At 44.5% G+C, this 26,007-nt stretch overlaps 1 protein-coding gene across 2 annotated transcripts in view; it reads right to left on the bottom strand.

Moving 5' to 3' along the window:
- Xpo6 (exportin 6) overlaps window positions 1–26,007 on the bottom strand; it is a 114,775-nt gene that overhangs the window by 29,612 nt on the left and 59,156 nt on the right. Inside the window, exons 7-11 of one of the 2 annotated variants that reach the window (XM_037210782.1) lie at window positions 25,430–25,883; window positions 23,877–24,005; window positions 21,869–21,995; window positions 13,092–13,201; window positions 8–116 (exon numbers count right to left, since the gene is read on the bottom strand). In XM_037210782.1, the coding sequence (XP_037066677.1) occupies window positions 8–116; window positions 13,092–13,201; window positions 21,869–21,995; window positions 23,877–24,005; window positions 25,430–25,883 (929 nt within the window). The remainder of the gene's footprint in view (window positions 1–7; window positions 117–13,091; window positions 13,202–21,868; window positions 21,996–23,876; window positions 24,006–25,429; window positions 25,884–26,007) is intronic. The other variant, XM_028879886.2, reaches the window with a different exon arrangement.

The raw sequence follows: 26,007 nt of genomic DNA, 5'->3' as shown, positions 1-26,007 counted from the left end.
CTCTTACATCGTCATCCAGAGTTTCATCATCCAACTCCTCCAGCTGGGCCTGGTTGTATCTGAACTGGATTCGATTCAACACCTCTGTGAGCAAGAGGACCAGGGCATCTTCGTACCTAGGGAGGAGGGAAGGAGTCAACAGCAAGTGAAAGCATACTTTCAGCTTCAGCTTTGGACCAGGCCTCCTGGACTGTAGGAGCAGTACTCACCTTGGACACACTTAAAGCCTGGTGCTTTGTTTCTGAGTTGGCACAGAGGTACTGTACTATCCACATCATACTTCTTTGTGATGCACTCTCTTCTATAGTTAAGATGGTTACTAGTTCTTGTGGTTAGTGCTTGCATGGAATATCAATTTCCATCCTTTGACTTCCAATCTATCCTCACTTGAATCTAAAGTGAGTTTCTTGGTAATTGGATCATGGATTTTCAAATCCATTCTGCCCATCTCTGCTTTTTAACAACAAAATCTAATCCATTATAGCTAATGTAATTAGCTATAAATGTATAATGTAATTATCAATAAAGTCTGATTTTTGCCGTTTTTTCTGTCAAATATATATTTTCTAGAGCAGCATTTTAAGTCCCTTATCTTTTATTTCACTACATATGTTTCAGGTTTTTATCATTCCCCGGGGACTAGAAGCACTGTATGTAAACATCAAAGAATAACACCCTTTTGTTGTTTTTCTAGACAGGGTTTCCCTGGGCAGTCCTGAAGGCCAGGCTGGCCTCGAACTCAAGAGATCCACCTGCCTCTACATCTGAGTGCTGGGATTAAAGGTGTGCACCACCACCTCCTGATTAACACTTTTAATAGCTACGAGAAGTAAAGTGTGAGAAAACAACAATTAAATTGCTCAAGATCAACAAGCAGGCTATTTTGAAGCCAAGACTCCCTAACTCAAGCCTCATGTTCTCTCTACAGAGGTCAAGACTACTAGTGGCTTTAAGTCAAACCTAAAACTCAATCTTCAATTAATTTTAAGACCACTTAGAAACTAAAGGGGAAATCCTGACCCTCTGGTTTGTATCTAAAGGTAATTTATTAAAGAAATACCTTAAGCCCCACATCTGGCTACTTTCCACAATAATAACTTAGCACAGAAGATACCAAGTTATTATAGAACACTTGGTATCATGTGGGGAGAAAAAAAAATGATTATTTTTAAGAAAAGATTATGCACCTAAATGCATCCTTTCCTAAAAAGCTTCTAAGGCCAGTTAAGACACAGTTCCTACTTGTCAGCATGTGAGCAGGTGGAGGCTCCATAAAGCCCAAGTCTCCTGAGCCTCCCAGGCTGTACCACTGAGATGCTAGAGGAAGACTGCAAGGTAGAAAGAAGGGGGAAGGGCTTCAGCCTTCCCAGGGCTCGCTCTGACAGTGCTGACCAGCAACAGCTATCCCACGCCCCTACCCCAACTTCATGACTCACCCCTTCCAACCCAGTCTACATTCCCAGCACCTGTCTCATATGCATACTCGGAGGGCCAAGAGCTCTTGAAGGAATGCTTGAATGCCAGCTTCCTGGGCCTCCTCAGAGCTCCTGGGAAAGGAGGCGTGGCCTTCACCAGCAACAAGAAACGTACTTAACCTACTGACCCTAAGCTTCCCCTGACCCTGGCTCAGTGATGGAGCTGCTTCCTGTAGTTACCAACTGTGCTGCCTCCCTCACTGTTTCCCTAGCCTTCTAACACCCACTTAACCAACTGTCTACACTGCAGTCTAGGTTAAAATACGTGTGGTTTCTGTTTTCCTGGTAGTACCCTAACCAGTTTGCTACCCAATCCAAGAGAGCCAAACTTGAAAGAATTAAACCAAAGTCAACTGTAGTCCATCTAGTCTAAGCATTGCCAGCCACAAGATGAAATCTCTGTATAGACAGGCTATAGACTTCTAACAATCCTCCTGGGCTATCACATTTCAGTTATGTGGGTATAACAGCTCATTTCCTACCTATAGGCAGGCACTGCCCCTTCTCCACAAGACTGAACCATTGTTTTCAAGTGGTTTAACAATATAGCAAATACCAGGCCTAGAACAGAATAGCAACTGAGTAAGTATGGCACAGGAAAGAATACTGGCTGGGGTAATTACTAATAAAATTGACATGGGGGCAGGGGAATCACACTTGAGTGGATGTCCCAGTAAGATAATCAACACCCAGGCCTGGGGCTCTTTACCTCCCATTTGCTGTAACATAATCGATAAAGTTGTAGGTATTTTGTTATAAATTGCTATATCAGATTAAAATACTCTCGAAGAAACAATATCCCTTTCAGACTAGAGCACAGATAGATTTTGCCACTACTAAATAAACCCCATCAGGAACTGTGCTAAAAGCACCCAAGTAACCGACCTCCCAAAGTGTGTGGCAGGCATGAGAGGTGTGTGTGGATAGCACAGAAACCCTAGCTGCTCTATACCAATTTACCACCACTATCCCGGCCCTGAGTAAGTGAACACTGGCATTGAGGGCAGCTAAAACATTACATTTTCCAGTAAACACAAAGACAGTAAAAGAAATTGCTGACTCAGGTGTACTAGCTCATTTTTATGTTCCACACCTAGTTGCAGGAGCATGAGGAAGAGTATGCATATGGGTGGTGAAGCCTCAGAAAGGAAACTTGGGAGAGGGCTCGGGTGAGGCCATATAGTAAATGCACGGTCCACGCCGGCGTACTCTGCAATAGTGGGGATCCTGTAGAAGTATATGCCTCTGAGCATTGTTCTAATAGCGGTAGGACGCTTGAGATGCAGTAAATCGGGTGCGTCGTATGTATTTACCAGTCTCACCTGAGATGCGCTGCAGGAACTCTGGGGCTTCACTCTGGTGTCCCAATCATGGCTGCTGAGTTTCGAAGTATGATGCTGAAGTTAGATCTAGGGAGAGTTCCACAACTATCTTCAGTGTATCCGCGGTGCCATTTCACACAGCAGCGCACACAGGAAGTGAAAGGGTAACACGCTTAACCTGCCGCAAAGGGCATCATGCTTCATTCCCTTAAAGGCAATTAGCTTGAAAAGAACCGATGGCGATAGAATCATACCACACTGAATATTCAGTATAAGCAAATAATGCAACAGGAAAACACTAAATCCGGCGCTAAAGGATTGGGGCGGGTTGACTCTAATGGAGAAGATCGTCTGGTCTTCGCAATGAAATAAGCATGGAGGAGTTTAAATCAAAGTGAGATCTTGACACCCGCGCCAAAATGTGGCGAAGTTCCCTATTAAATGAAAGATGGTGCCCATATGGTATAGTCAGCATAGAGATGTTACAAGGCTCGTGATTTAAGGCTGCAAATCCAGTGGCTTGGGGGGAAAATTTATAACATTAATGTAGTATGTTGTGGCTGGGAGATGGCTTCAGGCAGTTAAAGAGGCTTTGCTGAGCTCCTGTATGAGGGACCTAAAGGTTCAGTTACGCGAACATCCATATGGTAACCTAACAATCTGTCTGTAACTTCAAGTTCCAGAGGCATACTGGATGGCACTCTCGGGGCTGTGTCTCTTGGCACCAGACATGTAATGTGTGTGCACATACAAACAGGCCCAACACAGACTTGATACACCCCACAAAAATAGGAAAACCTCGCTTAAAAGAGGAACATGTATGTGTAGTAAGCGAAGAAAAATAGGGTCCTACTAATCTACAAACTCAGGGTAGAATAACTAAGTCAAGATTGAAAAGGCGCAGCAGCTTAGAAAGTATAGGTGCCATAAAATACAACAAATAACAAGGTGAGATATATTAGCAAGGGTCGAGACACACAGGACAATAAACAAACTGATTATCAAGGAGATCCGCAGCTGGTGCACGTCATGGGCATTAAAGTATGGCTCCTTGTAGGGAGAGAGCTAAATCGTCTCACTTGCGTATATCTCTGAGGTTCTACTGTCTTTGATATATATAACTGTATAGCTCAAACTGTCTATCTTGCTAGGACTTTGGCAGCATATATCGCTCAGTAAGCGCGCATGACCGACCTCGGCACATTTCCTTCCAGTCTAATGTAATGACACTCACGCAAAATTCTTGAGCTCGCTGCCTGCAAGGCCAGCATCTGGCCGGGATGGTCTTGGTACAAGTGGCCATAATGTGACTCATTCGCTACATTGATACATTAAGCATCACACTCTAGGTGTGGACATCACTCCACCCACTGACTCTCGTCTTCCTCTTCCTTACCACTCCGTAAAGAGCATACAAGTGTTCTAGCGCAGCTCCAGGCTTGACGCCCTGCCGGATCGAGCCGCAAGAGATCAGCGGGAGAACTATCGGCAGCTGAAGCTACTTTTCTCCAGAGTGGGACTCTTAAGTTCGGTAGCCAGCCAAGGCTCCCCAAAAGGCTCCCCGTGCTCAGCGCCAGGCCTTCCTTTGGCTCACAGTTGTTAGAGGAGGAGGTTATGGCCAGGAGAAGGCGGTAGTGGAGTTAAGAAGCTCCAGGCAACGCGGCAGCACAGAAGGTTGGGCAAAGAAGGCCTGAGATGGCAGGCTCTCTGTGCGGCAGCGAGGACAGTTACCGCCTAACTGAAATGCAGGCAGGATCTCAACTACCATATCCACGAATTCTGCTAAAGGGGCAAGAGATGATGCAAGACATTTTATGTTCACACTGGGGTCCCACCAGCTCTACAAGCCAGAAACTTGAAGAAGTGTCGTTACTGAGAAGGCAAGGAAATAGATGAACATTTCCTAAGATGCTCATTGTGTGTGGATTGGGCTCCGTAGATCCACAAAGCAAATCTGAAGTACATTTGTGCTTCGAAGTCTATAAACTTGCAGTGCCTCAGAGCTTTGTTTAGTAACAAATGATGCATGAACACATAACTAAACACAAGGACAGTTAAATGAGGTGCTGGCCTTTTAGATAGACTTTAAACACAACAAACCATAATACGTTCCACATATTGAGATAGACAGACACCAAACACATGTGTGTAGAACTTAGTGATTCTATAAGGCAATTGTTCTTGTTATTCTCATCCGGCACTCAGAGGCAGAGAGGCTAAAAGCACTCTACAGAGAATGTGATGTACTCGCAAAGGCAAGGCCAGCTCTTGGTCTACATATACAAGTTATATCGGCGCCTAAGCGCCTAATTGCTTACGACAGGAGACCCTGTTCAAAAAAAAAGTAATATAAGAAGCTCAACTTCATATTCCTGACAATATTTATGTGTGGCTAATGTTCCGAGATTTGTTGGTTATTTCTTCTCTGTTTTGGCTGCATATTGTTTAAGCTCATGTGATTAGACAGTCCAAGAGGCATGATTTTTTATTTGACGTGCCGTAAAAGTTCATGGTATGGATGGTGCCATAATTATTAATGTTTTCAAGGATGCTATTGGGTTGCAGTGTTTCACTGTGAGTGGACTGTTAAATACACTTATTAATTTAGGGAGTTGTTTGGTAGGTGGTATAATGGATTCAATATGCAACAATTACAGGATTTCAACACAATGAGTGGGACATATTCTATAGATCTTACATCATGAGGCAGAGGAAAAGCATACATTCTCCAAGGTTGGTGTGTCTCAAAAACTAATGTGATCTAAGAGGCAGGGAGGGATTGTAGACTTGGTCAATGTTTAGTCACTGATAATGAAAGTGGTAAAAAAACACTGGGGCGTACATTCGCTTTTGGATCTGGGAGCTTTTTTTGGTGGTTTAGGGGGTTTTCTTTTGTATGATATGTAATGTTAGTGATGTAGTGGTGTTTTTATGTCCCAAGAGATAGTCATTTGAAGATACCTGCTTTTTTGCTCGTGTTACCCATAGAATTGGAGAAGCATTTTGATACACACTATTCGCACTGCACACTCATGTTATTATATGTACGTTATAATAAGTTACTTAGTATCGATATATGTGGTTCTTACTGCTTCACTTCCTATAAACACTCATCTCTGATATACTAATCAGACAGTATAGTGACATGTCCAACTACTCTTCATATAAGCTCCTTGAACCATTAGACAGACTGTTTAGCATCGGGCGTTTTGGTGCTTCGTGAACGCGCTATTTAATCCGGCACTCGGAGGCAGAGCCACCGGCCGTGATCAACTGTTGAGTTCACAGGCTTAGCAGTAGGTGCTTAGTCTAAATGTGTTCGAGTGTTCCAGATATTATAAGGAGCGCATAGCTACACAGACGAGATGCAACATTCCCTGTCTGACGAACACCACTCAAAAAACAAATTAAAAAAAAAAAAAGAGCTTTTACATTTCAGAGCGCATGACTTGTTATGATGAATTACCCAAAATTTACATAGTAATGAGCGAAAAGCCAAATGTTCAATGTTTTTCACCTCTAGTACACCCAGTAGTACAATATGTTGGTGCTATGCCTTTCTATGTATGCACCTGTATCTCCCTACACAACACCATTTCTAAATCATTGTTTTAGAGCTGAGCAAGAAAAACAGGCTTTGTGGGTACTCAGTCTAACTATGATGTTAAGCGCTAAGTACAGACGCATGCGTAAGATATCAGTGTATAAACTAGACATCTCGAGATAGCATCCGATTCCATACTCCGAGATCACAATAGGAATTAACAAACACTCACACGGCTGCGGGAGGAATTTGATGAGAGAACTCTATGATAATGAGAGAATTCGATCTCTTGCTCTCTAGGCAAGCATGAGAGAGAAGTTGTGTGTATCATCAATTTATGACAAGCCATTCATCGGGCTAGTAGGGTTTAGTAAGACTCTGCCTTAGTAACTTTCTCACGTTATTGAGCGCGGAGCGCGCACCATTTTGCTAGTTATGTTCTAGCGTTCTATGTGGATACATAGCACCACACATCAGGTGTATCTGCTACTCTCGCATGCGTCGGCTTCTCTCTTATTACGCATCCATGGTACTTTATCATCACAGCAAACTACATCACACATCACACAGCTAACACCACAACACACAAGATATTGTCAATAAAAAATGTAAGTCACATGTAGAAGAAATTGATCAGTTCGCTGTGTTCTGTGCGAGCCATCAGCTACTTGTCAGATGTGAGTATGTCTTAGCTCTCGCAGGACAATCCCAAGACATTGCTATGGGTTTGTCTCTAATCTAAGACCATATGCATAGGAAACGGCAGGATCAACCGAGGCGAGAATGGAGGACTGCTCCATTGGGGACTCAGCCACACGAATATATTGCATCATACACAAGTCACTAATCATGATATATAAACATACGATGTTTTGATGGAAATATTGAGACTATCTATGTTCATTTAGAAAAGTAAACTACCGTAAGTTAGAAAACAAGAGTATATTCCGTAATCCACTGAGACACCTGGTGTATGTTAGCTTATTTAGTTCTACTTCCGTCTAATATAGAGACGACACGATAGCAGAATTTTCGTATTGCTATGATGTTCACCGGATATGGCCAGAGCTGCCAACTGTCACGCAAAGTGGGTAGAATTTTAGCCTTATTGTGCTGTGTTGCTCGTTTTGGGTTCGAGAAGCTAGTGGGCAGCTATGATGTTTTTGTACAGTTATTCTTTCATGAGCGTATACACGAAATCAGAAATTACGCTTTTGTACCTGTTCAATCTTGACTGTTGTTAGTGCTTCTTTATGTTGTATTTGAGATTTACAGTACGGCAACCATTGTATATGCTTGCTAATTATGATTATACCTCACAACCCACTTAACCAGTTGTGTGTAGTTTAATTTGCCAATGCGCATCGTTTGAGTGTTTGTTATGGATGGAGGTATAACTTAGTAGGGTGTGAGCTAAGTCTGTGGTGCTCTATGGTATGCAGCTGACCCAAAGCACGGTAAGGTTCTCCTGGTTGCAAAGAGCAGAAGAGGAGCGAATGTAACGATTGCTGAGCTGAGCTAGCAGCAGTGTAGCAACTAGCCTAGAGTGCGATATTGTTAGCCTCTAATGGCATCACTCATGTGAGTCAACCTTCATCCACCTCCTGTTCACACTGTGCTTTTTAAGGCGCTATTTCACACTAAGTGCGAAGCTTGTTTCCAAGGTCTATTCCTCCACCTGATACGCTACGCGAGCGATATTTTATATCAAAAGAATATTTACTGTATCCACCTTTCTCGAAGATTGTTATGGTGATGTTGTTGGTGGTAATAATGAAGCACTAGAACCAAAGGACCTTGGCTGTGTTGGCCTATAAGAAGACATTCGATCTTATTAATAAAAATTATATTATATTATATACCCACTATCTAATTGTCAACAGTCATACATCACCAGACCTCTTATAATGTATTCAATATACACGTGCTTATATTCTGTCTTGCATTTTCTTTGACACGGCTTGTCCTCTTCTTGTGCACATACTGTATTGGTTACAGTGTCTACTATTGTTATGTTCTGATATCACATACGGGGATGACAAGAGATGTGCCATGTGAGAGCGCTATTCTCATATGTGCTTGTCATTCAAAATTGGAGTGGTCTTGCTAGGAAGGAAGAAAAATAGTTTAAGACTGGTGCCATGCTGTCGTATCATCTGTTAATAAATTTAACTGCCACAAACACTTTGGAGGCAGAATTCAAGAGCTCTACCTCGGAGGTGTCTAACATCATTTACTCTCCTTGTCACAGCAGAGGAAATCAGACTCCACTTCTATTGGTACTGTCATAGTGCTTGCATGCTATCTTATAGAGACGCTGCGAAAACTGCTTGGGGAAGAGGGATTGCGGTGTTCCTACTTACCTTAGATCTTTACTATTCCTACTACATATGATGACTGTTCTTGGAGGCGCTAGTTTGTTTCAGACCTTCGACCACTGTACTTCACAGGCATATGTTAACAATGGATGACCTTGTGTACACGCATTGTACTGTTTTCAGCTGTTGTTGTGTGGGGTACTGATGAGTTATGGCTGGGAGTATGGGTGATGACGGCCGTGGGCACATGACCTGGAAAGAGTTGATGAGCCTGTCGGATGCTCGGTCTTGGCCTCCATTCTTTCTCAGAGCTATATGTCTTGGACCCACCGGCCGTATATACCGTGGGGTGGACTCAAACACTTGTGCTAAATGTATCTGATCGAGGTGGTTTTCCTGTCTGTTTTGCTCTACCCAATACCCTCATCCCTTCCATCCACTTGGCATGATCTCTGCTTGTCGACTCGACATGTGCTTCCATGTAAGATCGATGACCAAGATTTAAGCAGTGTAGTGTACCTGCTTAGGCGGGGAGGTTTACGCTTAGTTAGTGGCATCACAATCTATGCTGATAGCTTCTCAACGTAGTCAGAAGTAGAGAGGCTGTATCTCTCCTGCATTGCAGGTCAGTTTTTCTGGAGTATTTAAATGATCGGATGATTTTTATACTGCACCCGTGCACACTTGTAATTCGGACTTTTCAGCAACAGCTGGGTACATTTCGAGTACGTCACGGTGTTTGTGTTCCTAGGAGATCCTAATCTTGTACTGGGATAATAATCCATCCATCCGATCATAGTGTATGACACTCTCAGGATGTTACTTCTGCCCCATGTTCATATCTCTTATATCAGATAACATTTTTAAACACAACTGTCACCATCAACAAAGAAACTAAGAGAGTTAATGTCCAGTATGGATATTGCTCTACGTATACATCAACCACTAAGTTTAGCATACATTAAACTACAAGTGTTTAATTCGTGGTGTTCCCCAGGAGTCGGCTTGTATAAGCCTCTCTCTCGCTTAGAACCTTAGAACGGACCTGTGGTTCAGTTCTGCTGTGACCCTTGTTGAGAGCAGAGGACTAGCTGTGAGTCTAGCTTTATCCGAGTGATTAGCGCAGTGCCCTCGTCTATAACACAGAAGTCACAATACTCAGAGACATGTGAATAACGAGCAAGACAGCGGAGGGATTTGGTTAGAGTTAATTGCCTGGTAATACAGTGGGATGTATCCTTGAGCTCCTGCGAACCGTAAGCAGGTGACATTGCAGACCTGACGTATTCAGGTCGTAAGAGCTTGATATGTCTTGTTCTCGCGATGTGGTCTCCGTTATAGATTTGGAACTCAGTCTAAGTTAGATTTGGGGTATAACGTCGACATGCATGGATTGTAAGTGCAGGGTTGGGCAGCTATTTTAAACTACCAGGACAAGAGCCAGTCTGACTTACTGTACGCTAAATTTTTGCACCTGAACGTAAGATGAAGTTGTTGATACTTTGGCTAGTAGTACCGGCACTAGGGTTGTGTTACCGATGGTGTGGTTGGAGAGCTAAGAGACAGAATAGACTGAAAGGGAGGGCGACCGGTTGATTGTGGATAATTTCATAGAGCAGACTCATCTCATCACTGGACGTCCTAAGGAGTCCAAAGGCTGGGTAATAAAGCATGAGAGACAGTCATAGGGTTAGCCATAATCGTAGTCAGCCTTCGTTTGCTGTGTGGTGTTGGGTGAAGGAGGCTGCCTACTCACTTCAAGGATGCTGCTGAGGATTAGTAGGGCATCAGGAGGCAGCTTCACAACTTCACAAGCATTCATCCTCTCTCAATTGGCTTCTCTCGCTTCTTCTGGCACGATATCTGGCGATCCATTAAAGACCAAGGTTGACTATGGGATCTGAAGTAAGGAGAAGTGAGGAGTTGGGTCTGTTCCTATCGATACATAGATTGTAGGGTAGAGGGCGACAGAGAGATAGATGAATCTCGCTGTGTTTCAAGCGATGTCATACTTATTCTTAAGGAGAACTATGAGATGCTACCTAGAGGTAATGGGCAGTGCAGTGTGAGGAGGCAGACCTCTTTAACTCCCTATCCTCTAGCATCTGCAACGCGACAGCAAAGGCAGGCAGACCTCTGTTGTATGTGTGAACAGTGCTTCACCCTCTGGCACTTCCGTAGTGGTTCACTTTGCAGAGGAGTGTAAGTGCTGTGTCATGGATTGCGGCGCCAGCGCTGCAGTCTATTGCGTGGACACACGTGAGTGCTGTTCTTATAGGTGGCTAAATCTACAGAGCCATATATTATATTGATAGAGGATTTAGTTTAAATGTTATCTATATCTCCTTGTATTAATAGTGGTTGTTGGTCATCCGCGTATGACATGCAGTTTAACCTCTACTCACAGAACATTACTGTGGTATGCCTGTCTCAGAAAGTAAGTGGTTTCGTGGAGGGTTAAGCAAGCTTTGCTGTGGTGGGCTTAGGTGTATTTCTTAGAATGACCAGTTTCAGTAGGTCTTTATGTATAAGATATGTAAGAGAATCTGTCTAACCCAAAGAAGAGGTAACCAGCAGGAAAGTGTAAGGTAGCGCACGCTTGTAGATGTTTGTATAAGAGTGGACCTTGGCTAAAGATGTTTCAAATGCTGTAAAGAGTGCGCAACTTTTCTAAATTGGTATGACTTAGGAGACCGTAACTGAGGTAGACATTTCATCTTGGAACCCAAGAGATCTGTAAAGCAGAGAAATCATCTTGGATGTAGCTCTTGAAGTTTGGAGGAGAGTGTTTATTGAGACTTGAAAGTAAATTTCTACGCCAGCTCGGCCTTAGTAGATGGTAGGTGAGGTAGCACGCTGACCTCTCTTCGTAGATCATGAGCCAATTTTGAACAAGTTGAGGTCTCGTCGATGACTGAATATAAGAACAAAGCAGCTGAGAACAGCCCTTAGTCAATTCTCTCCTGCTCAGTCAGGCCTGATGTTTCAACAGTGTGGTTAAATCAGCCCCTGCAGCGTGGCTGGACGCGTATCCCCTTTCTTTTCTAGGATTTCACTCAAGACGCTAATCTCACGAATAGGTGTTAGGACTACTGAGCGTACTCGGCCTGGCTGGTCCCCCTCCCCGCCTTCCTCTCTCTGGATATAAAGTTACTAGTTAACTGCCCTGGCCCATGGACAAGCATGTGCCCACCCCCTTCACCCCTAAACACACACACACACACACACACACACACACACCAGGATGGCCTTTTTCTTCACACATTGAGTCAGAATAAATCTTGTTTTTGATACTGTTCTATTGCTGTGAGGAGACACGATGACCAAGCCAACTTTTAAAAGAAAGCATTTAAGTGGGGTTTTATAGTTCATGACCATCATGGCAGGAATATCCAGCAGATAGACAGGCACAGTGCTGGAGCGGAGTCTGAGAGCTCACGTGATCATTGGGCCTAGCATGGGCTTCTGAAACCTCAAAACTCACCACCAGTGGCACACCTTCTCTAACAAGGCCACACCCCCTAATCCTTCCTAAACAGTCCACCAATTAGGAACCAAACATTCAAATATACGAGCCTATGGAGGCCATTCACGTTCAAACCACCACATCTTTCCTTCTACAGTCACTCTTGTCGGGTATTTAGTCCTGGCAAGGAGAAAGTTGTCATCAGGTACTTATCTATGAGGTAGAGGATTTCTAACTAGTGCCCCTTCTGCCTCAGCCTCCTTAAGTTCTAGGACTACCAGTGTGCTCTGTCATGGCCAGCTCTTTTCCTAGCTATTTGTTTCAGGACAACTTACTAATTTAAGAAACTCTGACACACCAGGGCAGTGGTGGGGCACACCTTTAACCTCAGCATTTGGGAGGCAGAGGCAGGCAGATCTCTGAGTTCAATGCCAGCCTGGTCTACAGAGCAAGTTCCAGGATAGTCAGAGCTACACAGAGAAACCCTGTCTTGAAAAACGAGAGAGAAAGCGAGAGAGAGAGAGAGAGAGAGAGAGAGAGAGAGAGAGAGAGAGAGAGAGAGAGAGAAGAAACTTTGATACATCTCAAAGTTTAAGGACATAATGAACCTTGAACTCCTTCACATCACTTATCAGCTGTGAGGTCAGCCCTGCATCCTATGCTCCAAGCACTCTATACTTCCAGTGGGTTGTTTTAAAGAAATCCCAGGTGTAATGTCACTTCATCCAATAAATACTTGTATCTCTAAAACTAGGGCCTTAAAAACAACCACAAAAGCATTATCATACCTAAAAAATTTTCAATGAATGTTACTTTTTAAAAAAGAAAATGCTCAGGTGGCATTACTGCCTGGGCAGCCTCCTTCCCTCATTCTCCCGAGGAGGCACAGCAGCATGGCTGCCCCTCAGGGCATAAGAGTAACTGGCAACAGTGGCTACCTCTGTTTAGCAGGGTTTTGAAGTTTACCTGTTGAGAACTGCTTCCTTGTCTCCCAGACGACTTTTAATTTTACTTGTCAGATAGTCCAAAAACAGTGTCCAGATATCCAAACAAGAGAAGTAACCTTCATGAGTAGGCTATGATACAAAAGAAATCCAGACAATGAAATTACTTAATGCAACTGTTGTGCTTAGAAACACATACACCAGAACCGCAAAACCAAAGGCCTACATACAGTCCCTTCTTCATGACCTCCACTAAGGAGGTTGAGTCAGTCTTCACCAGTGGACCCTATTAAATCTCACCAGACAAGGGCACCATGGGACACCATGTGAGAGAACTGCTCAGGGATTACAGAATGTGCCAAGGAACCCCATCTGAGCCTGTGTGGAGAGGCTCCCACACACTGCCTACTATGCATCGACTTTTGAGAAAGCAGCTTGCACTCTAGAGGAGAAGTTCAAGGTCATCAACAGAAGCAGGACACAGCTGTGTCTTCTCTACTACAAACTCACAAAAGCAAATGGAAGCCAGAGTGCCTTCAAAGGCAACAGTCCACACATCTGACTATAAGGAAAGCAACAATGGCAGGTCTTTATACATAGAAGACTGAAAAGGAGCTGTTGAGTCTCACTCCAGGGTAGTATGGCATTTGCAAAGCTCAGGTATCAAACAGGCCAATAGCAAACTCAAACCAGGAGCTGACAGAAACAGCAAGAGAAGAACAAGTCCTTGTGGGCCCTGGTACCTGGCCAGTCGTCCTTGGCAAACTTCTTAAAAACCTTGAGAGTCTATTCATGCAAAATCTAGGAGCCATGGTTTTCTTTCCTTCGATTCTGCTAGCTGACCACCTCACCATGCACCATATCTGTGAGAAGGAAGCTCGGTAGTACAGGCCTCTAATTCCAGCTGATCAAGAGGCTAAGGAAGAAGGATCTCAAGTTCAAACCTTACTGGGCCAAAAAAGTTTGAGGTCAGCCAGGGCAACTTAACCAGACAGACCCTGTCACAAAACGGAAAATGAAAACAGGACTTGGACTGGAGTGGGGTTTAGTGCAAGATCTTTTCCCTCCATATAAAAGTCCCTGGGTTTGATTCTAGCACACCCTAAATCAGGCATGATGACACACTCCTATAATCCTAGAACTAGGAAGGACCTCAAGGTCAGCCTCCAATACATAGCAAGTTCAAGGACAGCCTGAGGTACACGATCCTTTCTCAAGAAAGAAAACACATCACAAAACAAAAGAAAAAGAAAGGGTTAGGGATGTCATTCATGCCTATTCTAGCATGTGTGAAACCCTAGGTTCCATCCTTGGAACCCAAAAAAGAAAGAAAAGAAAGAACAGGGCTGGAGCTGGCTCAAAGTAAAAGTAATGGCTGTGCACCCTGACCTCCTGAGTTTGATCCTCAGATCCCACGGTGGAAAGAGAACCAATTTTCAAAAGTTGTCCTGTCTTCACATGCATGTTGTGCCATGTGACTGCACACAATCACATAAACACTAATATTATATACATACACACACAATAAATATATGAATAAAATTTTTAATTTTTTTAAAGGAAAGAATACATTAGTTTTTCTATCAGATTTAGTTAATTTTTGTCAACTTGACACACATTGGGAAGAGAGAAACTCAACTAAGAAAATGCCTCCAGCAGACAGGGTTTGTGAGCATATCTTGTGGGGCATTTTCTTGATGACTGATGTAGAAGAGCCCACCCAGGGCACTATGGGCAGTGTCACCTCCAGTAAGCAGCTTTCCTCTATGGCTCCTGCTTCTGACCCTGCTGAGTTCCTGCCCCAACTTCCCTCAGTGATGGACTGTGATGGAGACAGGTAAGCCAAATAAACCCTCTCCCCCACGGTGCTTTTGGTCATGTGTTTATCACATCAACAGAACCCTAACTAGGATAAGTTTCCTTCTATTTCTGATTCACAAGGAAATCCAGTTTCCAATGACATGTTTTCAAGGAATAACTAATGAATATATAAATGAAGAAGGACACAGGGAGGAGGTAACCAAACTGAAATCTCAGGCAGGAAAATTATAATTAAAAATCCACTAAGCCTCAGGTAAGGTAAGTTTGCTCTTTCCTGGAATCCCAGTATTTGAGTCTGAGGCAGAATTACCAAGAGTTCAAGGTCAGTAGGGACTCACAATGAGGTCTTGTCTTTAAAAAAACAAAAGTAACATATAAAAAAATTAAAATGAGCCACTAGGGGTATAGCTCAGCAGAGCAGGTATCCAACCTATTTATGACTCTGGGTTCCAATCCCAGGACCATAAAGAAACAGGACAATATAAACCATGCAGAATCCATCCAACATCACAACTAAAAGAAAGCTAAAGGGACACCCATTAAAACCCTAACACCACCCCGGACTGTCTGCCATAACACCATCCCAGAGAACCATGAGGTAAACCAACTATCAAACTACAGGGAAGTAACAGAGAGTTGGAAGACTGGTCATTGAGGCTGCCTGTCTACCTGCAGTCTTGTCACAGCATTGGCTTGCTGAGCTTCCTCAAGGAAGTCACCTCTCTGCCTTTTATAATTCGAGAATTCCCACTGGTCCCCTCAAAAGAATATGACTGACCAGATGTACATGGAAATGTTTTTAAAAAGCTACTACAAACAAAAAGGCCAATTTATGGCATTGCACCTATATACATATTATACTCATGAATGTGCAGATACACAGCGAGGGCTAGAAACAAGAGGGCTTCTCCCCCAGCACAGCGCAAACACCACCCATCACTCCTGCACCTGATAAACCTACTCTAAGAGGTCCATGCACTGCCCATAGGCTGCCTGTACTGGCCTTTGACATCAGCCATGGAAACAAAGAGGACAGACAGACTGACCTGACTTTTGAAATCACTCCAATTTTCATAACCCTCCCTGATCCATTTATTTAAAGTAACTGTATTCAGATTTACTGTTCTGTTTCTAGGGCTAACTGATCACTCACAGTTCTGCCAGGCTGCTATAACTGATGACACCAGTCGTGCCTTCCAAATGGTTTAGAGTGGTGATTCTTCACTGGCATTGATCTTACAGCAGCCTTGGAAAGTGAACATTTGTTTCTCATATTTTCTAGTTTAGAAAACCACGGCTCAAAAGTGAAGTTGCCTGCCCGAGACGAGAGGACAGCCAAGGGACAGAATAAGAACTCCCAGTCCAGAGCCCTTCCCTGCACGGTGCCACCCCAGACACTGCTGTGGGCAAAGGGCAAAAGGAAACAAGCCAGGCCACGAGGGACCTGGTGAGGAGACAGAGAGAGGAGGGCTGGAAGGCAGAAATCTCGGGCTCACAGAGTTACCCCAAGAGGTAGAGCAGCCAAGGAGCGTCACAGAGGAGGCAAGTGTCTGGGGAGAAGCAGCCACAGCAGAGCCCAGTCAAAGAGGGACGCAGGAAGGGAGAGAAGAGGAGAACTAGCAAAATGGTGTACAGTACCAGAGCGACCATGACTCTGAGAAAAGACAAAGCTACTGAGCATACTCCTCGCCAGAGTCTACGTGAGAAACCTTTCGCCCTTCACAAACAAGAGGCTGGGATGAAATAAGAGCACACTGCTAGCCCAGAACTGGACCCTGAGTGCTTCACTGGTTTTCTCAACCCCCCCCTCCACACACACACACTGCACTCTGCCCTCATCTTGAGTACATCGTGTGCTGTATGGTAGTCCCCTCCTTCTGACAACATGATACCATCTCGGAGTAGAGATTAATTTGGCCTGTGCCATAGTTAGGTTTCTCTTGCTATAATAAAACACCATGACCAAAGCAACTTGGAGAGGAAAAGGTTTATTTCAGCTTATAGTTCTTAGATTACCCTCCTCCATCATTGAGGGAAGTCGGGGCAGGAACTGACTGTAGCAAAGGACATGGAGGAAGGTTGCTTACTGGCTTGCTCCTCCTGGCTAGCTCAGTTCATTTTCTTATACACCCAAGACCACCTAAGCAGGTAGGACTACTCACAATAGGCTATGTCCTACCATATCAATCACCAACCAAGAAAATACCCCACAGGCTTGCATACTATATAGACTGATCTTATGGAGGCTGTGTCAAATTGACAAAAACAAAAAAACAAACAAACAAAAAAAAAACCTGGCCAGCACAGCCTCGAAGTTGTCACAGTTAGCTTCAGCAGTCAACCTGACACAAACCCAGTCACCTGGGAAAAGGGGAACCTCAAATGAACACTTGCTCAGACCAGCTGGCCTGTGGCTAGGCCTTCGAGGCAATTTCTTAATTACTGGTTGATGTAGGAAGGACCAGAGCAATGCCACCCCTAGGCAGCAGGTAAGGCTGGGCTATGTAAGAAAGGTAGCTGAGAAAGCCAATAGCAGTGTTTCTCTGTAGTTTCTGCTTCAGACTCCTGTCTTGAGTTCCCACCTTGGCTTCCTTCAATGAATCTATAACCTATTCTTTCCTATGTTTCCTTTCCTCTCCACGCTGTAGTCACGGTGTTTATCACAGCAGCAGAAAGCGAACTAGAACAGTAGCCATGGCTACTAATGAGCAGAACAATATAGTGACAGCCAGATCTATAGCAATGGAGCTATGGACATCTCCAAGCAGCTAAAGGGGAAAAAAAGTCACAAGACCCTTACCTGGGAGTCTAGCCTTTACTCCCCCTCCCACGCCCCACCCCCACACAGCTGTAAATGATCTCAGAATATGCTAGAGTAGACAGGAAGTAAAATGCTAAATGAAAGGGAACCCTATGATGCAGCTTCCATGTGGTCACTATCCATGATGGGGTGGGAGTTTACAGTGATGTAGTTGTTTGAGGGGTTACTCATACTCCTGTAAAAACCTATTGCCCATAAAACTGTAATCAAGCTCAGTAAATCCATAGGTTCACCAAACTGACTTTGGTGGAATCATAATTTGGTCTGTTGCTGGTGCTCTATCTGGGGTGAACAGACATTCGTTCACGTCTCCCAGGAAAAGTTAATGCTTCTGCAGTAAGCCAGCCCAGAGCATTTACCAACTCTGATCCCTCAGCTTGGTGCTCAGCACAGCCCATACCTCAAGCTCACTCTCCCACAGTGGGTCAGCTTGCATCTAGAAGGAAGGTTCTCAAATGGGAGGCCTGGAGAACAAAGCAAGCTGGAGGACAGCGATCTCCAGGTAAGGGAGGGAGGAGGCTTGCTTGCTTCTTGACCACTCTTCTGACTCTTTTCCCAATTGTAAATGACGTATAAATATGTGGAACTATCACCTTCAGTTCAGTGGGAAACACATACAAGTCTACTAAAAGATGCACACTGGGGATGGCCCTGAATTCTCCCCACTGTAGTCCATCTTCTGAGGTAGAGAAATTGAAAGAAATAAAAAAGGGCTGTTGTAGTGGGTAGCTGTTCCAGCTTTGTCCTGGAAGTACCACCCCCATTGAGGCTTCAGTAACTGTCACACCTTTGAGGCGGGGCCAAGACAGGAGCCCTTAAGACCCAAGATCTGGATGTACTGGCTCTCTTGGTTCCTAGATCCTGGACACTGGAGGTAGACTGAGCACAGTTCTCCAGAGAGCACTGCTGGACTGCACTTCACCTCTCCCAGACCCTGTAATCTATCCCTTCACTTGTAAGTTACCCCACAAAATAAACCTCCCTTTTAACTACAGGGAGTTGCCTTAATACCCCCACCAACAGGTTGTGTCAGGGTACAGACTGAACAGAAGTCACCAGAGCTTACACACAGAACTGGGTCCAAGTGAGTTTAAGACATTCCTGTTCCTTTTTCCCATACAAGCCTTATTTTCCAACCTCAGCACTGGCTCTTTACCCCTTCTCTCTGCTCCACTCTACAGTCTCTGACTGACACTCAATCCAAGTCCTTCAAAGGCCTCCAAACTTGCCCACCACGCAGCTGCTCTCCTCTCATCTCCAGCTCTTCTGGGCTCTTCCCATCGGGTCTGGTGCACTCAGCATGGTTTCCTTCTTGCTCTGCACATGCTGGCCCCTCCGCCCTGACCAGTCTTCATCTTGGGTCCTCCTCTACGGCCTCCTGCTCATTGTCTGCTCCCAGCAATGGGTCACCTCACTGCTACCTCTGGGTATTCCAGTTTTCACACATCCTGACTCTCTTTGAGAAAGGCTTTTTTCAGATCGAACATTTGCTTTTCTTTTTTTTTTTTTTTTTTTTTTTTTTTTTTTTTTTTTTTTTTTTTTTTTGGTTTTTCGAGACAGGGTTTCTCTGTGTAGCTTTGAGCCTTTCCTGGAGCTCACTTGGTAGCCCAGGCTGGCCTCGAACTCACAGAGATCCACCTGGCTCTGCCTCCCGAGTGCTGGGATTAAAGGCGTGCGCCACCACCGCCCGGCGAACATTTGCTTTTCATACAGCACTCCAGCCTAGGCCCTTCCATCTTTTAGCCCCATTAAACTGGAAAGCTAATTTTTTTTTTAAGTCAACTTTTCATATCAGATGCCTTCATTCCCAGGGATATACTAACAGAAAGAGCTACCCAATTACATCAAAAAGTATGTTCAAGAACATGCCAGGTAGGCTGGTTACTTAACTATAATCACAGTCCCAGAGAGGCTGAGGCAGAAAGATTACCACAAATTCAAGGCCATTCTAAGCTATGTAGAAAAATCTTATTGAGAGAAAGAGAGAGAGAGAGAGAGAGAGAGAGAGAGAAGGAGAAGGGAGGGAGGAGAGAGAGAGAAGGAGAAGGGAGGAGGGAGGAGAGAGAGAGAGGAGGAGGGAGGGAAGAGAGAGAGAGAGAGAGAAGGAGAAGGGAGGGAGGGAGGGAGGGAGGGAGGGAGGGAGGGAGGAAGGAAGGAAGGAAGGAAGGAAGGAAGGAAGGAAGGAAGGAAGGAAAGATGAGGATGCGATGGTAGTACACAATACCAGCACTTGGAAGGTGGGGGCGGAAGGTCAAGAACTCAAGGTCATCCTTAGATCCATAGCAAGTTTAAGGCCAGCCAAAAGCTACATGAGACCCTATCTACTAACAAAACAAAACAAAGACTGTTTGATTCATGATTCTTGGTTTCCCAAAACCGGAAAGATCCAAATCAGCAAGATAGATTTTCATTTCCTAGAATACAGTGAATAGGAACAAACCACTGCACACAACATACACACCTCAAGCACAATGTCAAGCAAAAAAGCCAGACCAAACAAATGGACATTATATGCTTTCCTTTGGAGAAACCTTAGAACAAGGCAAACTTAGCCTACAGTGTTGAGATCAAGCCTGGGCTAATCTAGGGGGGAGGGAGGGGGTGGGGAGGAAGCAGGTGTGCAGGACTTCTGGTGTGCTAGCACATACCACTTCTTAACACGGGCGGCCGCTCCAGCAGCTGTGTCCAGTTGGGAAAAACTCAACCTGTACATGTACGGTTGATGTGCTTTTTTGTATGTATGCTGTGGAGCTTTAAATGAGAATGGCCCCATAGGCTCATATATTTGATTGTTTGTTTCCTAGCTGGTGGACTGTTTAGGAAGGATTAGGTGTGGCCCTTGTTGGAGAAGGTGTGTCACTGAAGGCAGGCTTCAAGGTTTCAGAAGCCCACACCAGGCCCGCCTCTGCCTGCCTCCCTCTCTCTCTCTCCCTCCTTCTCTCTCTCCCTACAGCTTGTGAATCATATGTGAGACATCATGGATCGGCCTTTTGAAACGGTAAGCAAGGCCCCAGTTGAACACTTTCTTTAAAAATTGTCATGGTCATGGTGTCTCCTCACAGCTATAGAACAGTAACTAAGACATATGCCATACTTAAGTCTATTGTAAAAACACACTAACAGGCAAAAGGAGAGTTTATAAATGTTATAACAGGCAAAAGGAGACTGCAGTGATGGCCACACAATACTCAATTCACTGAACTGTGATCCTGAAACTACTCACTAGTTGGTAATGTTAAAAAAAAATAAAATAAAATAAGAGAACTCATTGAGGATCTGGTCAGTGTGATTTCTAGCTCATCCATGAGTATCTGTTACCTTCAGTGATGGCATGCTCCAAGTCAATTACAGTAAGGGGATTCCATGGATGTAAAACTATACCTTAACAAAGCCTTTTAGAACCCTGTGTGTGTTTACATAGTAGTAGGTAAATGGGATACAAATTCAGTAAAGACAGTCCTCGGGGGCCTGAGGCAAGAGGATTACCAAAGATACAAGGTCATTCTGGGCTATGTAGTTATGGATCTAGCTCCTAAAATCCAAGAGGAACTCAAAGAACCTCTGTTAAATGGGGACAAAATTGGCTATCACCCAAACTTAACTAGTGAGTCTTTGCTGTATAGTCTTCTGGAGAGCTTTAGTAGCAGCTGCACAACAGGAAGAAAGCCCTTTTGTATTTAGGAACACGCACGCACACGCACGCACCCCACAACCACAACAATTAATGGGGGGTATCTAGAATTTGAAAGAGAACAAGGAAGGGTACAGAGGAGGGTTTGGAGGAAAGAAAAGGAAGGGGGAAATGATGTAATTATATTATAATCTCAAAAAAAGGGAAGCAATATTTTTAAAGGCCCTAACCTCAGACTGTTCCTCTACCCCACTTGTCTAGCAGAACAGTGGTAAAGACGGGGCTGTAGAATCCAATCCTGGCCCACACAGACTGTAGGTCCCTGAGACCTTGTCCTCTGTGCCTCAGTCTCTCTCTCTATAAACTGGAGATGCTATGCCACCACAGCAAGAGCTACAACCCTGGGTTCTTAGAAGGCCTGAATGCACACATCTTCCTGTAGTAAAGACTACTCTAAGTGTTGGGGGGGGGGTCCTAACGAAGGATGCCCTCGTTTAGGAAAGGAAGGCCGGTTTGGGTGCTTTACCTGATGAAATGTGTACTTGAAGAGAAGGGTCAGGAACTCTACCACAGGGAACTGAGAGTAGGACTCGATTCTTCTCAGGTGAACACTCACAAAGAGCCGCAGAAAGTCGGTAAACTTCTCAATGTAGCTGCACGAGACAAGAAGACAAAGGATAACATAAGAAACCTAGCCACCAGTTTCTTAGAAGAAAACTTAACCAAACACTCTCTCAGTTCAGAACTCTACAAATACACATTTCCAGTTAAAAACACCAAGGCCTGCACTAGTTACCCACGACACAGGCAACCCCTTCATTCGACTATCACCGAAACACAGCAGAGAAGCAGCTTTCCTCCTCAGACTCTATCTGCCCTGCTGCTACAAACTCAAGCTCACCTGTGTGCCAACGCACTGGTGTGAGCACCCAATTAAAGGAAAGAGGCTGCTGCTAACAGGTGCTGGGGAGGTGACGGTGAATTCATGTCTGGCAAATTTAGAAAGGCAGGTCTTGGCTCGGACTGACATTAAGTTGAAATGCACCAGGCAGAGACAGAGACGAAGTCTATCCAGAGGGGACAACGTCTAGGTCACAATCCTATTTCTGTCCTCCCCCCTGACACCCAGAACGAATGAAGGACTGCACATCTACTCCATTCTGAAATCAACTTTCAAATATAAGGGAAGAAGACTGTAGGAGCTAGACAAGCCTCTATAGATGAGGCTCCAGAAGGTAGTGACCCACCAAGGTCATTCAGCCAGCTCCCAGCAGAAGGTGCTATCACTCACTCTCAGTGTGGTGCCCTTTCTGTTCACTGTGTAGTAGTTGGCCCATAATCCCCAAGCCACTTCACAGCAGTGAGTCAGTTACAAAGGTAAGAGGTTTCTGTTCTTAAACACACAGTACATTATTACTTTCACATTTCAGAAACTGGCATTTTAAGCCCCTCAATATCAGAAACTGAATAGAAATCAAGATGGACATACCTTCCTAAATCCCATTTCAGAGACCAACAAAAGTAGCTAGGCATACTAGGCTCTGGCTGAATATTAAGTAATGTCTAAAAGCAACACTGAAATCATTAACTGCCAAAAACAGAGCTACATGAAATCATAAAAAGGAAAAAGATAAGCACCCTTAGAAGAACCACACTGGCTCAAACTCCAGTGTCTTCTGCTCCCTCAGCGAGGCCAACGATGCCTGGCCTCTAGATGGTTGACTAATACAGTAAGATATTAAAATCAATCCATTGGGGTTTGTTTTTGTTTTTTTGAGACAGGGTCCTGCTATGCAGCTCTAGATGTCCTGGAACTTACTATGTAGACCAGGCTGGCCTCAACTTTTTGGTGATCCTCATGCCTGACTCTCCTTCCTCTTCCTCCCCAGTGCTGGGGGTTACAAACATGAGCCACAGGCCCAGGATTAAAACTGGTTGTTCTGAGAAAGCAAAGTACAAAGCACCTTCTTTCTGCCATCTCCAGGGACTCCTTGGGGACACCAAGTCCTCATTTCTTACTCAGCATGTGTACTGCTCCATGGTTATACATGGATCTTCAGAGGTAGCAGCCTTAAGGGAGATATACTTGTTACCCATAAAAGAAAAGTCTCAAGTCTATTTTAATCTTCAACCCAAACTGAAAAATGCAAGCTAGGTATGGGGACTCATGCTGTTAATCCTAGAAACTCAGTAAAGCTAGGAGAGGGACGCCACAAGTTCAATGCCAGGTTGAGCTACACAGCAAATCCCAGGCCAACCAGAGTAATGAGACCCTGTCTAGAGAGGAAGGAGGGGTACCCAAATGAGAACAAGGCTTTTCGCTCAGCTGACACTAGAGATGTGCCTGCATCTCATCTTCCCCTTGCCCATCTGCCTGGTACAGATGCTAACGAACAGTAAAAGTTAGAAAAGGAAAGAAGGAAGAGAAGCCAAGGGCCTGGTTAAGCAGCTCCTAAACAACTGACACGCACTAAATGGCTTATAATTAGTCAGGGATCAAGAGCTGGGAAGCAAGCACACACTGTTTCTGTCACCTTTCTGCTTCCAGGCACCTCTCAGCTCTCACTTCGGATCCAGGACAAGTCAAAACAACACAGTTGATATAGGCAGTTACATACACTTTTATTAACATATGAAGACAAGATGGCCTTTCTTTATCAATGCTAGAAAGGATATGAAACTGTGTGAATTGTGAGGCATTCAAATTCATGTAGGAAGGTACTACTAAATAATGAGGGGAAATGCTACTGGGGGTGGAGAGGCGGCTTAGGCACTTACTGCCAAAGCTGAAGATCCAAGTTTGATCCCAGGGACTCACACGGTAGAAAAGAAAACCAATTCCAGCAATTCTGACCTCTACACACAACATAGCATGTGCCCCCACCCAACCTCAAAATAAATAAATGTAACAAAAAAAAAAAAACACCACTTTATTAGGAAAAGATCCTGTTGGATTATGAGTACTTTGTGACTATAAAAGGCAAATGTCACACAAAGTTTATTTACAATGAACCAAACCAAACTAACCTTCACTCAATTTTTAACCAGACAAACTTAAAGCTCCCCACTTTAAAAGAACGATCCTGACTTGGGGCAGCTGACTTTATAGCCTACCACACTTCCTCTAAACAAAGCAAAGAGCTTAAACTCTGTTATCACTTACTAACAATCACGTTGGAAACGACTACAATGTTAACAGCCTTTTCACAAGGAAGTCTCTAATGACTATGTTCTAATGTAATACACTGCATCTGCTCTGAAGCTTCAACAGCCCATGTGATTGTTAGAACTGCATGCTGCCCGTTGCCCTTCACCTTTACATAGCAGTAGGAGTACCTTGTTTAGCAAAGAAGATGCTGAGCTGAGGCTGTGGCCAGTGGCAGGATGACTTGTCTGGCAGGCACAAGGTCCTAGGCCCCACCCTAGCACCACTGGGGTGGAGGGGACTCAGCCTACTTCACTGAGGTCATCTTATTTGTACTCAAGAAAAATAGGCCTGGGGAATTTTAGGTCAAGAGGACAGTAGCCAAGCAATGCAAGTATGTGCCACTGAACCATACCTACCTGAACATTTCTCCTGTCTTGGATCAACAGCTATCATTTACGTGACACTCACAATACTAACAGCATTCCTATACTCTGCAAGATGTGCACTCAGGAAAAGTCCACTAGTGAAAACCAACAAGCAGTACCAAGTGAGAAGGGTGATGTAACCCTGTACCTCTGCAGCCTGCTTCTGTTCTCGACTATGAAGGAGCCGAACTCTCACTTCTTGCACACATGAGACCTGTAGGCAGACAGTGAGGAAGAGGGACAGAGCATGGACATGGACAGGAGGACAGGAGGTGGATGGATGGGGGAAAGAGACAACAGGCCTACACAATACACCAGCACTTTTCACACTCAATTCATTTCCCTTAACCACCCAAGCCCTTCTAGTTCAGCCTGAACATTCTGGAACACCTACCTTTCTATCTTTATCAGTAGCCCCATATTCTGAAACCAAAGGGGGTTACAGACACCATATGACATGGTGGGACAAGCAGCCAGGCCCTCTCGGGGCACGACTCCCGCCTGTTCTCATTACCTCTCATCGAGCTCCTCTAGCCTGCTCTTCACCGTGTGGGCATTGTTATCCTTGGTGATTTTTTGCAGGAGGTAGAAGGTTTGCTGGAACATTCGTAATAAGTATTCCTCAAATTCCATAGGCACACAGTTCTTGGACATGAGTTCATTGATGCAGGACATGGCCAAGACCCCAAGTCGGCCACGCTCCTGACCCAAAACACAGTTCTGGCTGCTGCCATTCACTGATGCCATCTTTCTGGCCCGGGTATCACAGCCAAATCGAGCAAAGTGGAAGATAGTGGTGAGGAGGGATGGGGTGATGCTGGCAGACAGAGGAATCCAACTGAAGAGGTGGGCCAGGCACTCCAAGGCCAGGGAACAGACATACTCACTCTCCACATCCAGCACGGGGACAGGCTGGGGCAGCAGTTTGGCTGGACTAGGACTCTGCAACAGGTTACTCAGTAAATCACCTGGAAATTCAAAACATGCTTTTACAACACCCAGTACCGAACCTCTTGAAAACACTGCAAAGAATGCTCCTTTCCTCAAAACAATTTAGTCACTATAAAAGCAAAACCTAAAATCAATATGCTT

The sequence above is a fragment of the Peromyscus leucopus genome, chromosome 1, assembly GCF_004664715.2.
Source record: "Peromyscus leucopus breed LL Stock chromosome 1, UCI_PerLeu_2.1, whole genome shotgun sequence".
Lineage (NCBI taxonomy): Eukaryota > Metazoa > Chordata > Mammalia > Rodentia > Cricetidae > Peromyscus > Peromyscus leucopus.
The sequence above is the reverse complement of the archived record's forward strand: the minus strand, read 5'-3'. Positions and strand labels throughout refer to the sequence as shown.